Source organism: Cucumis melo, chromosome 7 (genome assembly GCF_025177605.1).
Source record: "Cucumis melo cultivar AY chromosome 7, USDA_Cmelo_AY_1.0, whole genome shotgun sequence".
NCBI classification, from domain to species: Eukaryota; Viridiplantae; Streptophyta; class Magnoliopsida; order Cucurbitales; family Cucurbitaceae; genus Cucumis; species Cucumis melo.
The window spans coordinates 15,121,656-15,137,304 of record NC_066863.1 but is presented as its reverse complement, the minus strand read 5'-3'; the positions used below and the strand labels follow the sequence as shown (position 1 = coordinate 15,137,304).

At 34.3% G+C, this 15,649-nt stretch overlaps 1 protein-coding gene across 1 annotated transcript; it reads right to left on the bottom strand.

Annotated features, from left to right (window-relative positions):
- Nucleotides 1–5,684: 5,684 nt before the first annotated feature.
- Nucleotides 5,685–10,284, bottom strand: LOC103495751 (phosphoenolpyruvate carboxykinase (ATP) 1-like). The gene is made up of 13 exons (XM_008457399.3): nt 10,126–10,284; nt 9,196–9,471; nt 8,885–9,063; nt 8,509–8,662; nt 8,324–8,408; nt 7,980–8,080; nt 7,477–7,775; nt 7,117–7,290; nt 6,954–7,019; nt 6,636–6,814; nt 6,370–6,539; nt 6,125–6,293; nt 5,685–6,048 (listed from the first exon to the last, which is right to left on the bottom strand). The coding sequence occupies exons 2-13, from the start codon at nt 9,456–9,458 to the stop codon at nt 5,905–5,907; spliced, it is 1,983 nt and encodes a 660-aa protein (XP_008455621.1). The 5' UTR covers nt 9,459–9,471; nt 10,126–10,284; the 3' UTR covers nt 5,685–5,904.
- Between the last annotated feature and the right edge of the window lie 5,365 nt (nt 10,285–15,649).

Genomic DNA, 15,649 nt, shown 5'->3' with positions numbered 1-15,649 from the left:
TAATTGAATATATATATATATATATATATATATATATATATATATATATATATATATATTTAATTAATAATTTGAAAAGGTGAGTTAATTATATTATGGAATATAATTATATTTGTTTGGAAAAAAAAATAATCCATGAGGAGAGAGGTGGTTGATTTGATTGGACGAAAAAGATATATATTTATTTATAAGAGAGAATAATAGTTTTAAATAAATATATGTTTATTGTAGATTTTGGTGAGAGAAAAATAATAATAATAAATTATTATTATTAATGGTTATAAATGCCTAACATTTTGTGCATTTAAGGCATTTATTGAGCAAAGATAATGGAAATAAAGATATATGTATATATTTTGGTATTATATATATATATATATATATATATATATATATATATATATATATATATATATATCCTAAAAGGAAAAAGAAATAATAATAATAAATATTATTGTTATTATTTGGATCTATAAATAGCATTGCAATGTTTAAGTTAGAGAGTAAAGAAAAAAAAAAAAGAAAAATGTTCTTCATCTTCTTCTCTAAGATAACCCTCTACTGTCGTCACCTCATCAGTTGTAATTAAGATTGGTCTCGCTCACCAGTTGTGATTAAGATTGGTCTCTTTGGAAGCTTGAGGATTTAAAGTGATGAATTTTTCCATCAAGGATAAGAGAATTTTTCAACCTCCATTTGAGTAACCCTGGTAAGCTAATGAAATTAAATTAATATTTTATTAATTTAATTTTGGATCTATTTGGGGTTTCTTTAAAGGTTTAATTGACTAAACTTTTTTAGATTTAATTCTTGGATTTTTCCCAATCAAGGTTGAATTGGTTTCAACCCGTTTTGTTTGAGAAGTTAATTAATTTAGGAGAATTTTTTGGATGGTAGCCAATTGCTAATTTTATTAATTAAGATACTGAGTTTCCTTTTATGATTAGGATCAAGTTAATTGGAGAATTTTTATTGTCCGCTATGGAGTACTTTGTTTGGCTAAAATCTCAAGGTAAGAGATTCTCCTACTAGACCTTCGAACTGAATTTAAGAGACCGCATGTAATTATGATTATGCATTGATGGTAGCTAAAATGCATAATTCATTATATTGATTGTTGTTAATGACTGTTGATGTTTATGTTGATGCATGATATATTAATCACACGGTTAAGGCCGTTAAGATTAATACTCATGTCATGTTATGATGTTATGTTAATGACTGGTAGTATGTTGATGACAACTGTTGCTGTTTATGTTGATACATGATATATTAATCACATGATTAAGGACGTTAAAATTAATACTCATGCCATGTTATGATGTTATGTTATGATACATGCTATGGATAAGGTGTTCTATTAATTTTATCTATTAGAGTTATACCTGCATGGGTGTCCTTCGGGATCACCATCTTTTTAAGACTGCGTAGTCCGATGGGACCACCAGTCTGACATTGACATAGACATGATTCGAGTGATTCGACGGGATCGCTCGCAGCCCGATTGTCTTAGTGTTTCCGCCGGGTACACTACAGACCAATTTGTCCTAGGTGTTCCTTCGGAATCACCGAAGACCAGTTACGTTCCTCCGAGATCACATGTTGCACGTGTTCAGGAACGTGCCAGTTCTTGAGTACCACTTTTCAGGACTCTAATGGGAAGTTAACAGACACCTAGCGGGACTAGTAGTAGGTCGCTTACTGAGTATTTGTTTATACTCACTCTTTCTATGTTTAATATTTCAAGCGAAGGAAAAGGAAGAGGAAAGCTGGCGAGCGACAGAGAAGGATCCGTGACATGCCATATAGGGACTCAGTTTTGCTTCCGCGTTTATGTTTCAGTGTTTTAATATTCTGTTTTTAATGAAAATGTAGTTTCCCTCCTTTCAAAAAAAATAGTGTCTCTTGTTATTTTTTTTTTTTAGTAATGACCTCGGCTTAGTATAAAGAATTGGGTCGTTACAGAAATTCTCTCAAGAAAAAATTATTGCTCTCCTAGAATTCCCTTCTCCAATTTTGGTTCCCATAAACCAAAATCTCAACCCATAGAATAGGAAGGTTTCCGAGTGATGGTGCCCTAATTTGACGTTTGGTAGATTCAAAGTCGTCAACATGGGTATGTATTCCTCTTCTCTGTAATTCTCTAAATGTAATTTTTAGCATGCTTAGCCATAAATAAATTAGTTTTTGACAATGTACTGATATTTTTAGGTTCCTAAATTAATTTGAGTTATGGTCTATATTAATTCTTTCGTTGTGCAATGGCTCTCATCCCTTCACAAGCAAACCAAAAGCTCCTTCTCGCCTAAAAGCTTCTCGGTAGTACAACACTTCTTTTAAACAAAATATCACTTATGGTTTTTTCTTAATCCTTCTTCTATCGTCCTTTCTCCTTTATTTAAACTAATTTCCATAATAGATTAGCCGTCTCTTAAATTCCCAAAACTCGTCAACTCCTGCTTGGCTGCAAAATGCATGAAACTTGCTTAAGGCACCTAGATTTTCGACTGAAATCGACCCGAGATTCTTCGAGAACTTCACCCTTCTCAACCAAACATGCCCGAATTCATGCCCAAGAACCCTAATAATCCTCTTTTTTGCTTCCAATCTCGGCCAAACACGACCCCGAGATTGCCCAAGATCCTTACTTCAAAAGCATTATGCCTTTCCTCTTGGCCGAGGAAGACTAAGTTTTGCCCCAAGATTAACCTTCTATCTTAAATCTCAACCAAGATCTCACAAGTTTGTCCCAAAATTCTCTTTCCAAGGTATTTAGCTTCTTATTTGCCAAAATGATCCTTCTTTTAAGGCACGGGTCTCACACTCGCATATCCGATATGTATGTTAAGGAGAAATTCAATGAAGTGATTGTATTACTAAAATGCCTTCACCAACTGTTCGTGAGGTCTTAGTTATTACTCTCTTAAGTAATAAAGTAATAACCCTCAATGCTTCATTCCTTCTCTAATTAAATGGATCACTACAAAAGATCGGAGGTATCCCAATGCATATGCATTAGGATAAGGAACATCGGAAAATAGCACATACGCCAACGCCATAAGGTGTGTGTTGGTAGATGCAATCTATCCTGACATTGATTTCATGGCATCGAGCATGGCCGAACAATCCCCAATGTCGTACATGTACACGTCAGGAAAAAGGAAACAATTATATAATAATTTTCTTTTTTCTGATGCCAAGCACGTGCCAACCCACTAAACAGATTGGTGAATCGTTTGGAAGATTGGTACTTCCTTTGCGATCACTACTTGAGTCGACAATTTCAAGTGATTTACATCTTCTAATTTTCCTTCATGTTACTTCTTTTTTTTTTTTTTTTGTATGTAACATTTTTATTATTTGCATGTCGAAGCAATCAATGACCAACAACATTGCTAGAGCGAAACAACTTTACAACCATAGTAGCGGATCTAAGTTGTTCCTACAACAACAACATGAGCTCATTGAACAACAAGGTCAGCCAGTGGACCGTGAGGAGTCGTTTGAAGAAACGCTTGCCAATATGAGTGGCCAATTCGTTTCACAAGCAGCCACAAATGTGCATGTAAGTTTACTTCTCCCTTTTGTTTTATTTTCTGCTTTTAATTGTGAGTTCATAACTTAACACTTTGGGTGCAGCATCAAATGCTGGAACTCCAATCCCAACTCACCCCAGAAGGTTCTCGACCACTCTCTGAGGACGAGATATGCGAGACCGTTTTGGGTAGACAACCAGACTACTCAAAAAGTCTTGGTTGGAGCCCCAAGCCTAAGTCCCGAAATAGTGGTAATAGTTCTTCGTCTTCATATTCGCAAGAAATGCACTATAGAGAGGTTAGCGAACTAAGAGTTAGCCTTGATGCTCACAGTCAAAGATTGAAGAATAAAAAAGTGAGCTTGAAGAAGCTAAACAATTGGTTGAAGAACAACAAAGAACGTTGAAGATGCATGCCTGACAAATGGAGGAAATGAAGATGATTGAGGAAATGACTCGAGCACACAGAGAACCTTAAACACTTGCAGTATGTATTTTAAACTTTTAAGTTGTTTAATTTGTTAACGGTGATATATAATTTTACTTTCATATCATTGTAGGTGTGAACTTCTTTGAAGCTATTGTCCGGGGCGATGAAAGATGATGTATTTTTTTTCTTTTTTTATGTAATTGCTTCAAATAATATGTAATTCTTTGAAATATTGGATTTACTTTCTAAGTATATAAATGGCAATTCATATTTTAATGATTATATTAATTTTTTGTTTGTTGTTATTGAATTAAATCGAATCGGAACTCAAAAAAAATATCTCACGATAAAAAGAAATTGAACATAATATTTGAAAAAAGAATAATTAAAATTGTCTCCCTACTCATAAAGGCGTGGGGAATGAGAACCCTTCCCTCGACGTTGTAAGCACAAGGTTGAGGAAGCTATACCAGATGTCGTGTCGGGAGTTCCTTTCTCTCGAGGCTGGGATGAGCACATCGGGCATTACCTTTTGCCAACGTGCTCCATTCGTTGGGATGTTTGGCGTCGGAAGAAAGGAACTCCTGATGCCTTCACATTGGTGCGTTAGGAATTACTCTTTCGATGCACTACTTCTGACTTTTTTCCCAACAGCCTTATGTACATCGGGAGATCCTTTTCCGACATCGTTTGGCAATTCATATGCCAGTGCTTTGTTCCGTTGGGAGAACCCCTATTTTTTGTAGTGGAATGACGCATTGAATATAGCACTGACTAAATGATTTTCTACAAGTTATTATAACTTTGTAGGTAGAATAATGAAGTCATAATGCAAAAAAAAAATGCGTAGTTAAATAGATAAAATAACTCAATAACACGTTACAAGTTATAAAAAAGCCTTACGCCTATTTATTGTGTTTCTCTTGTCCATATGCAGGATTTTAGGCGAGAAAGAGAAGGGTAGTAAAGCGACGATTAGAAAGAATAAAGCTCGACATTCTACATCGCTAGCAAACAAAATAATTGACGAGAATGTCAGAAAATGACGAATGTGACAGTTTACAGCACAAAGCAACTTTTTTAGAGAATTAACGAGACTCAAACTGGATACGTCATGTTCATCCTGCTTAGAAATAAAATACTACATTTCGAGATCAATATACGAATTCTACCGAAAAGCAAGCTCACTCCTCACCTCCATATTTTCCTTTCTCCGTTTTAATTAATACAGTACAGTTACAGATACAATGCACGGGACTTTTCTCTCTTTTTTTCATTTTTTTCTAGGAGCAAATTAATCAAACATTAAACTTTGCTACTAATCACCATTCCCGAAGAAAAGGGAAAGAAAAACAAAACAAACTCTTTTGGGTAAGAAGACAAAACAAAAGGATCAATATGCGGCACAATGAGAAAGACACGTGCCAGGTCCACAAGGCCCAACTTCCTACACACGAATTTTACTTCTTTTCTGTTGTCTTTTCCTTTCGAGAAACATTTTCTATTGTGTAGTTCTTAACCTGCCTACATTTCGAAGTCAAAATTAACATTTTTTCAAAACTCAATTTGACAACCACTAAAGAAAGAAATACTAACAAATTAAATATTAAAAAAGAAAAGAAAAAAAAAGCATTGAAATACAATACACAAGTAGACGAGGAATGAATATTAAAAATAAAGTTGAAGTATAAAACTTCTACATATATAAATCCCAAGTACTAAACGAACAGGCATGAGATATTACTCATTTTAATTTTGTGGTGAAATACATGAACAGACAATACACCAACAATAATAATACAACAAACATTCCCAGTCGGAAATAATCAAACACAACATAGAAAACACATTTCTGCACAACCCAATGAAATGACAAAACATTTTCATCAGGTGATACTTTTAAAATCACCACAAGTCCACAACCTTCATCTCTTCTGCTTTAAAAATCGGGCCCTGCTGCCACAATCTCATCTGTCAGCTTTCCGTCCTTCCCAATCTTGTAGTTTGTAAATGTCTCAAAGTTCTTCTTGAACAACCTACCCAACTGAAGCAATGTATCCTTGTACGCCTTCTTGTCCGACCACTGCATTGCATCCCTCGAGGTTAGCAACTGGAAATCAATTCTTATAAGTCGTTACAATGGAGAAATGTTAACTTACAGTGTTAATTGGATCCAAGATTTCTGAAGGCACTCCTTCGATCTCAGTGGGAATTTCAAGCCCGAATACTTCGGTTTTCTTGTACGTCGCATTCAAAAGTTGGCCAGAGTGAATTGCATCAATGATATTCCTTGTGTATGGTAGCTTTATGCGGTTCCCTAAGCCATACCTGTTTGTTCAGAAATATACAAATTTAAGCTTTTTATTTAGAGAATTTCTAGTATGTGTCAAATAGTGATGCATACCTTCCACCAGACCAACCAGTGTTGACAAGCCACCCAGTGGCGCCATGCTTCTGCATCTTCTCCGCTAGCATGGCTGCATATGTAGTTGGATGTAGCATTATAAAAGCAGCCCCGAAACAAGCAGAGAATGTTGCCTGTGGCTCTTTGATGCCATCCTCCGTGCCTGCCACCTATTCACAACACAAGTAATTTAGCTTAACATTTCCATTCTATACATGGACTTGCACTTACTTGTGAAGAGGTTGGAGCACATAGTTAGCGATTACCAGTGCAGTGTAACCACTGATGAAATGATACATGGTCTGTGCTAGGCTAAGCTTGCTCACCGGTGGGAGCACACCAAATGCATCACAAGCCAATAAGATAACATTTTTCGGGTGCGGGCCAACACATGGTATTTTCGCATTTGGAATGTATTCAATGGGGTAAGCTGCCCTTGTGTTCTCTGCAACAAGATAACCAAACTCATAGGAAAAACACAATACAACTGGATGAATTTCAGTTGTAATTTCCAGTGCTGTGTGGCAAAATATCTAAAAGTACTGTCGAAAGTTCTCAAAAAACATTTTGAAGTGCTTTTATACCTGTAACTGATTTGTCAGTATAATCAACTTCTCGGGTATGTTCGTCGAACACCACGTTTTCAAGAACTGCCAAAAACTCATGAAAATAAGTTAATCTCATTATCATGGAATCAGTACCAAAAATTGGCTAAATCAAACAAAAACAGGATGATTGAAACATTACCAGTGCCAAAGATGATGGCATTCCAAATGTCTGGCTCTTTTTCTTTAGCAAGATCAATACACTTGGCATAGCAACCTCCTTCGATATTTGACACACCATTATCACTCCAACAATGTTCATCATCACCAATCAGATACCTATTATGGTCTGTCGACAGTGTTGTCTTTCCAGTGCCTACCACAAAATCAATGAGTACTGAGGACCTCAAAATTGCAGACAGAAAGGCAAATTATGCAGTGCAGTTGATTGTTAAGATTCAAGAACATAGAAATAAGATGTTACGGATGTATAGGGTAAGATGGCACATATCGTATGTCAGCTTGTTGGAACCATTCTCATTTGGCTCCAATGATACTATACCTGAGAGTCCAAAGAAGAGGGCAACATCTCCATCCTTTCCCATATTGCAGCCAGAATGTAAGGAGAGGATTTGACGCTTAGGCATCAGATAATGCATAACACTGAATAGACCTTTCTTCATTTCCCCGGCGTACTGAGTGCCGAGGATGACCATTTCCCTCCTAGAAAGGTTAATATCTATGCTAGTAGAGGATGTCATGTAGTGAGTGTAACGATTACACGGGAATTGCCCAGCATTGTAAATAGTGAAGTCCGGAGTACCGAAATTCTCCAGCTCTTCAGGAGAGGGTCGGATACACCTGTCACCGACCCAGTTATCGAATTGCACACTAAGCTAATACACCATTGTACATTTTTTTTACCGTTTATTCATCCACGATAATGTAACATATGATCGTTAAGGAGACTTATCTGGGAGGCTTAGGCTTTAAGGCCTTTGTGGAAGGGACACGAGAGGAAACATATACTGCTGATAAAGTTAAGTGTTCAGTAATTTCACTTACATGTTGTGCATAAACAGTGAATGGTAGGCTCTTGCAGAAACGATGCGAACTTTGATCCTATTCTCCGGGTCCCAGTTCAAGAACTGATCATTCACAAACACCTGCAAATCAAATCCATACTTCATTAGAATTTATGAAATTTAACATTGAACAAAATACAACGACCCTTCAAAATGAATAGCCCTTCAAAGACTTTAACATTGAACAAAATACTTCATTAGTGTTTAGTCATGGTTTACATGTTAATATCAATTTTGACTTTAGGGTTTCAAGGAACCCATTCATCCAAGCAAAAGAAAGAAAGAAAGAAAAATGAATATTTAGCCATCAAAATAAAAGGTAACCTTTTCCAATGAGATGAGGTAATCAACAGCCCTCTCTCTGTTAACCATGAAAGTATGCTCATCCATTTCAATATTAGGAGAACCCCTGTAAGCAAATAATACCATTTATATCATCAAAAGGTGAAAAGGGGAAACCCCAAATAGTAAGAAACAAGAAAAGAAGAGGAGAAGAGATGGAAACTCACTTTCCCCACCAAAGATCATTCTCAGTGGTTTCATCTCTGACAACTCTCTTATCTCTCGGAGATCGGCCGGTTTTCGCACCGGAAAGAGTCGCCAATGCTCCGGTCGACGTAATGAACGACCCTTTCTCATACTTTATCGCTTGTTCGTAAAGCTCTGCACACAGTAAAAATCACTCGGATATTTAGCTTCCATTTTGTTCCTATCGTCTCTCTAAAAAAAGGCAACAAATAATTTGACATCACACATTCCAGATTCCAAATTGGGCCCATAAAATATGGGCAGAGGAATAAACAGATGGACCTTGAAATAGACAAAACTATCTGATCTGCCCTAAAATTGAAAGTGACGGAGAAACAGACAAAAAAGAAAACGAACCTGCGGGGGAGAGATTGTAAAGAACATGTGTGAACTTCAAAGAGCTATCGCTAACGCTTATTGTTGGCGCATCGTGGTGGTGGTGTACTGTATGAGCTTTAGGGGTTTCTGATTTCCTCGCCGGATCTCCTTTCACCAATTTCGGTCCGGTTTCTCTCGTCAAAGAGGCCAATGAAGCACTGGTCAAATTAGAAAATGAGAAAATTGTATGTTACAATTTACAAATTAAACCGTCTTGGATCGGTTCATATTTAAGAATTGAATCTTGTATACCCGACCCGATTACTCATAAACAATTAATTAAATTAAACCTGATGGATTGAAGTTGCTGCTTCTGGCGCTCCTCTTCAGAGAGTACACCGAAGGTTCCTTCAGTGCCCTTAATGGGAGTAGTTGGGGCTGATTTCTTCTTCTGTAACGAGTGAAGCTCGTCAATGGTCTGTGCCTTAACAGGTGGTGCACTGTCGTCGTGACAGATTCCGTTCTGTTTCTTCTGCGTTTGAATTTTCGTTAGACCGTTTCTTGCTGATCCATTGTTGGTGAAGCTGAACTCCGAGTTTCCGTTTGCCGCCATTTCTCCTCCCAAACTGTGATCAAACAAAAAGAACCGCCAAATCATATTAAATTATCGTTTGTTCTTGTATTCATTGATTGATTAACGAATCAGCTCAAATAAATCTTTATATTTAAGTATTGAAATTCTTCCAGGTACGTTTGTTCATTCTGTTTTCTTTTTTTTTCCATGATTTCGACGTCAAACGAAAACTCTCTTCCGTATATACATCATGAGAGTGCAAAAACGTGCATGAACGAATGATCATTCGTCGAGAAAAACTATGCATAAAATTTACTGTGACCTAAAACTATGGGTAGTGGTGTTTTCCTAAAAAAAACTTTATGAGATAATAATTAGTTTTATTCTCTGTTCTCTCCTCCTCAAAATTCTCACTCATCTTTTTCTACTCTCTTCCTCTAGCTTCTCACGAAATCCAACATCATTTTGTCCATTATCTATCTCTTCCTTCATGTCTTCATTTTTTTCTCAATCTCTCCGTATGTTTTTTTCCTTCTCCGTTCCTCACTTTTTTGCAGTTCAACCAGAGTTATGGAACCGACCGACTATTATGATTAGTGTGAAACGTCGATCGTTTCGAATCATCTCAAAACCATGATAAAAATAGTAACAGATCAGCTTAATTCAAACAGAAAAGAAAAGGTTAAATAAAGAGACAGAGATGAACCGGCAGAAGCTTGTGAAGCGAAAATGGAGGAAGGAGAGAGAAGCTAATCGTGGAGCACAAAAGAAAGGAAGAAGAAAGCGATTGGTTCGACCATCAAAGTAGAAAGGAGAATAAAGAGAAGAAACAATACGCAATAGATGTGGAGAATGGAGTTGATGAAGTTGGGTTTTATAGGGTTCTCCGAGACGTGGAGCCGTGGGTAACTAAAGTAGTATGACCAGAGTTATGGGGAGAACTAACCATGGTTACTTCCTATCTTCCAAGAGGGAAGTTCGGACGGCCCATTAAACGAGAAGCTAAAAGGAAGGGTAGATGATGATGATGAAATCCGATGGAATCTAATACCATGCCGGTCGTTTCCATCTAGCGGCTATTAATGAAGACCGATAAATTCTCTCTTCCCGGTTACACTTTCCCCTGCATATAACCTTTCTCAATATATTAATTTTATAATATCATTTTACTTACATGTAACCTTTCTCAATATGTATTAATTGTTATAATATCATTTACTTACTCTCTTTCTTTAATTTTACTTGACCTAAATTTCCCAATCTTAGTTTTTATATTTTTTAATAAATTGTATCAAAATTATTTTTTCAAAAGAAAACCCATTGCTTAAATTGTAATAATAATTTCTTGAAAAAATACCATACTCGTTAATTTTTATCAATATAATAAAACATCTGAATATTTATAGGTTGTGTAACAAAATTAAAAAACTCATTAAGTCGGTAGAAATTTTTCATAAATTTCAGATTTTTTTCTTGATATTACTAACGATTCGTTACCTCTCTTTCTTTTTTTTTTCTTTGTGATTTATTCATCTTTTCCATATTTTCTTTATCTATTTTTAAACGTTTTATTCTTTTGTTTAAATATCAAGAATATTCAAGATTGTTTAAATAAATATTGAAATTCATCTAAATATTAACTTCATCTTCCTCATATTCAATAATATCAAGATCATTTTAAATATCACGGTAACATGATCTAAACGATCGTTTACCACTATTAGCACAATCATTTTAGAATTGAAGTCATTTTTTGCTACCATTTAAAAACAATTACATGATCGTGTGGATATGATCTAAATAATCGTTTATCAGTGTAAAACAATCGTATGGTCAACATGATCATTTAGATTTGAAGCTCTTTATAAAAAGAACTACACTACTATTAGAAAAAAGATCTTTCTTGACGATTGTAGTTTTTATTCCTTGATTTTTTAAAAAAAAAAACTGTCAAGAAAGGGGTGATTGTAAGGAGAAACCATCAAGAATTTTATGGAATGTCAATTTTCAGCTTCTTGACGTTTTTTAAACGTCAAGGAATATGTATTTTTTCTTAACGTTTTAAAAACGTCGAGAATATTTATAAATTCAATATTCTTGACGTTTTGTAAACGTCAAGTAATATGTATTTTTTCTTGACGTTTCAAAAACGTCAAGTTATATCAATTAAACTCTTGACATTTTAAAACATCAAGAATTTTTATAAAAAGGCGGAGGTTGTTATTTTTCAAATTTCTTGACGTTTTAAAAATGTCAAGAATTATAAGTAATTAAAATAAATAAAATATTAAATATTTCATAAAATTAAACACTAAATTGATCAAAATTTCCCAAAATTTCCAAACTTTTCACGCGTGCCTCCCCCAATTTTTTCTTCAATTTCTTTGCATGTGTTGTCTACTGTGAACTCGTCGGCTGTTGCTCCATCTTCCAAACATCGCTCTGTCACGGAGCGTTGTTCTTCTTCAGCTTGGCTAAGATCTCTCCGTCGTCATTGTTCCGAGCGTTCTTCATCAGCTTGGTCAAGTGTTCTTCTTCAACCGAACGTCACCAAACGTTGCTTAAACATTGCCAAACGTCGCTCCGTCGTCGAACGTCTTGTCGAGTGTTGTTCTTCTTCAGGTTTTTCAACCTTTTTGCTTCTATAACTCTCTTTCTGGTACTTCAACATCGAATTTGTTATTCTTTAGGTTTTTTTTATTATTCATCATGTGAAAAAAATTCTTTTCCTCTGCACCATCCTTAGAGAAACCAGCAAGCAAGTTTATGCCTTGGGAATATGAATGTGGTAGAATGATGTGAGTTCAGCAGTATAGAACATTGTTTTTTGTTCAATTAAATGATTTTTCAGCTGAAATAAGTTGTGTGAGATTGTTGTCATGTGACTTGATTGGAATTTAACATTATAAATCACTAAACCATAGGGAGAGACCGAAGAGGAAGCGTCATTGTTAAAGCTTCATTTTCTTTAGGTTCTCTCACATTGACAAATCTTCTTTTTTTTTTTTTTTTTTTTTGGAATTTAATTTTGCTTCTGTTTGTTACTGAGACTTTTGTTCATTATTGTTAAAGTAGTGGATTCATTGAGCTTTTGTTCAAGCAATGCTAAGAGATCTAGGTTCTTAGTTCAGTTGTGATTATTTGTAGTTGAATTTAGTGTCCTTGGTGGTTATCTTAGGAAGGGTTTTTTTTTTTTTTTTGTTGATCTTTGGAATTTAATTTTGCTTTTATTTGTTACTGTGGTTTGGATGAGATTTGTAGTTTATGATGTTGATTTTGGATTTGGAAAATCAAAGAAAGTGGAGATTGTGTCATTTGAATCACCATATTTTTTTTTACTCATATTAGAAATCGTGATGCGATAATGAAGATTAGTGTTGTTAAAGAAAGGGATAAAATGGAAGCTTTTGTTGCTATGTTTCCTTATTTTCTTTATTTGTTTCCTTCGGATGAAATTTGTGATGGGGGCTTGAAGAAATCTAATGTTGTGTAGGAATTTATTTTCTTTATTTGGTTAGTTGGATGGAAATTTAGTCTTATCAAGCGAATGTCTATTCAATCTCCATATTTGTTTTCTCTTTTAATAATCTCAACAAGACCTTTTCAACTAATTTAATTTACTTTATTTGTCACTAGATTTACAATTATGGATAAATCAAAAGAGAATCAAAAGAAAGGGAAAGAGGTGGTGCAGATCAATGAAGCAAAGTTTGACGTCTTCTATGTACGTAATCCACTATTAAACTAGAATGTCTAATATGTACGTCTTACCGAATGTGGATGTTCTTGAATTAGGAGAGAGGCTTAATATAAGTGCCTACGAAAAGAGAAATTGTATGTGAGTCGACATCAACTTTGCCAATAGGATTGAAGTCGATTCTCAGATATGCTGAGAAAGTAATGGAGAAAGATGCCAACATCACTTTTTCACTACCTGCTGACATTTTTGGTATTAGTCGAAAGAGTTCGGTGCTTCAAAAGGATATTATTGATCTTTGTAACATGAACGAAGTCAAAACATTTACATTAGTGGCCTAGATGATGTAAGTCAATTTCATTTCTTTGCATCTAAATTTATGTATCTCGTTTACGAGTTTATATATTTTATAGGTACTTGTATTCATCTGTTCTTGGTTCGAAAGAAAATGTGCAGTATGTCTTATATATTAATCTTGGGTAAGTTCAGTTAGTTTATCAGTTGCATTGACAATAAAATAGTACTTATATTTTTGTATAATTAGAGGTCATTGGGTACTGCTTGCCATAAATGCATATGAGGATACAGTATTTTACCTTGACTTGCTAAGGACGACATCCAAATCAACTACAAGATATGTAACTGACACATAAGTTAATCTTCTATATCATGTAGTACTATTAATTCTAATGCGTATAATATTTTAAAATATGTGCAATCTTATCTTGGCAAAATAGAGCAATAGCGATGTTTCACTTGCAAAAGAACATTAATAAAAGCAGGAAACAAACTTTATGGTGGACAAGTATAAATATTTAAATTCATTGTATTTTGTAGACTACTAACAATTAGGATTAGTCTGTTATTCTAATTTGTTATTTTTATAGTGTCCACTACAAATCGGGAGCACTGAGTGTGGATACTGTATCATGAAGTTTATGAGACTAATTGTAAATAAGGGAATCATTGTCATCTCGGATTCGGTATGTTATATATCAAACTATTTCTTTTGTGGGTATAATAATTTTCATGAATACTAATTCGTTTATTTTGCATGTTTACAGATTGATACAGGAAAACTATACTTAGTGGCCAAGTTAGATGAGGGCAGGTTGAGTTGGCTAATTTTTTGGATTCGTCTATATGATTTACGACTTATTTGTAATTTGTCTGAAGCAGAAAACTTTTTTTGTGGGTGATTTTTTTTTTGAATTATTCATATGGAGGGGGTTGATTGGTATACTTTTGAGACTTTGTTGTGGTTTAGGGTTTAGGTGAATTGTTCATAAGAGTTGAATTGTTCATATGGAGGGGGAATTACCATTCTGAAACTTTATGTATATAGATGATATATTTTTGGGCTAAGTTAGTTAATTAGAGGATGTTGAGTTGAATTCTTGGAAATCTGATGGAATTGTTTATATTTGTTTTGTAAATGGTATGAATATTTGGAAAGTTTTGGAAATGATATGGTGAAAGATTTTATATTTGATGAATATTGTCGTTTATATGTATTTATGGAACAATTGTTGGTCCACTATACAGAACCAATGGGAGCATAATACAGAAACAAAAATATAATTGAATTACAATTAAAAAAATAGAAAATGCTTGACGGTTTTGAAATGTCATAAACAATTGCATTCTTGACGGTTTTAAAATGTCATAAACAATCACTTTCTTGATGGTTTTAAAATGTCATAAACAATCACTTTCTTGACGGTTTATAAATGTCATGAAAAAGCATACTCTTAATGGTTATCAAATGTCATAAATATTCATATTCTTGACGGTTTTTGTCATGCATACTCATATTCTTGATGGTTTTAACTTGTCATGAACACTTATACTCTTGATGGTTTTAAATTGTCATAAAAATTTGTATATTTGACGGTTATAAATTGTCAACGTTCACTATTCTTGACATTTTTACCAACTGTCAAGAACTTTGACTTTCTTGACACTGGCTTCAATGACGGTTTTAAAACCGTCAAGAATAATCATTCTTAACGGTTTAAAATCGTCAAGAGATTCTATTTTTGTAGTGGTGACGATCAAGTAGATATGATCTAAACGATCGTTTAACATGGTTAATAGGATCGTTTAGATTTGAAACTCTTTTTCCATCGTTAAAAAAAGAACTACACAATCAGGTAGATATGATATAAACGATCGTTTAGATTTGAAGCTTTTTTTCTATCGCTAAAAAGAACTAAACGATCTTGTTGATACTACCTACATGACTGTGTGTCATTATCTACATGATCATGTATCATGATTGTTTGGAAGGTGATTACACGCGCGCATGTGGTCGATTAATCGCGTGTTGACTGAGGCATTTTTGGTATTTCTCATTGTAGGTCTATGGTCATTTTCTATTTTTAAAATTGTTCTATACAATGTAAATATTTTGTCAGTTTGTTAATTATATTCTTTAAGAAAACCTTATACAAAAATATTTTTGAAAATCTACAATAAAAATATTAATAAATAACCATTCATTTAAGATTTATCGAAATTATAAATATTAAAA

Coding starts and splice junctions, on each gene's coding strand:
- LOC103495751 (XM_008457399.3), bottom strand. CDS start 9,458: ATGGCGGCAAACGGAAACTCGGAGTTCAGCTTCACCAACAATGGATCA. Junction 9,064..9,195: donor CAGCAACTTCAATCCATCAG/GTTTAATTTAAT, acceptor TAATTTGACCAG/TGCTTCATTGGCCTCTTTGA. Junction 6,049..6,124: donor TCTTGGATCCAATTAACACT/GTAAGTTAACAT, acceptor GATGCAATGCAG/TGGTCGGACAAGAAGGCGTA.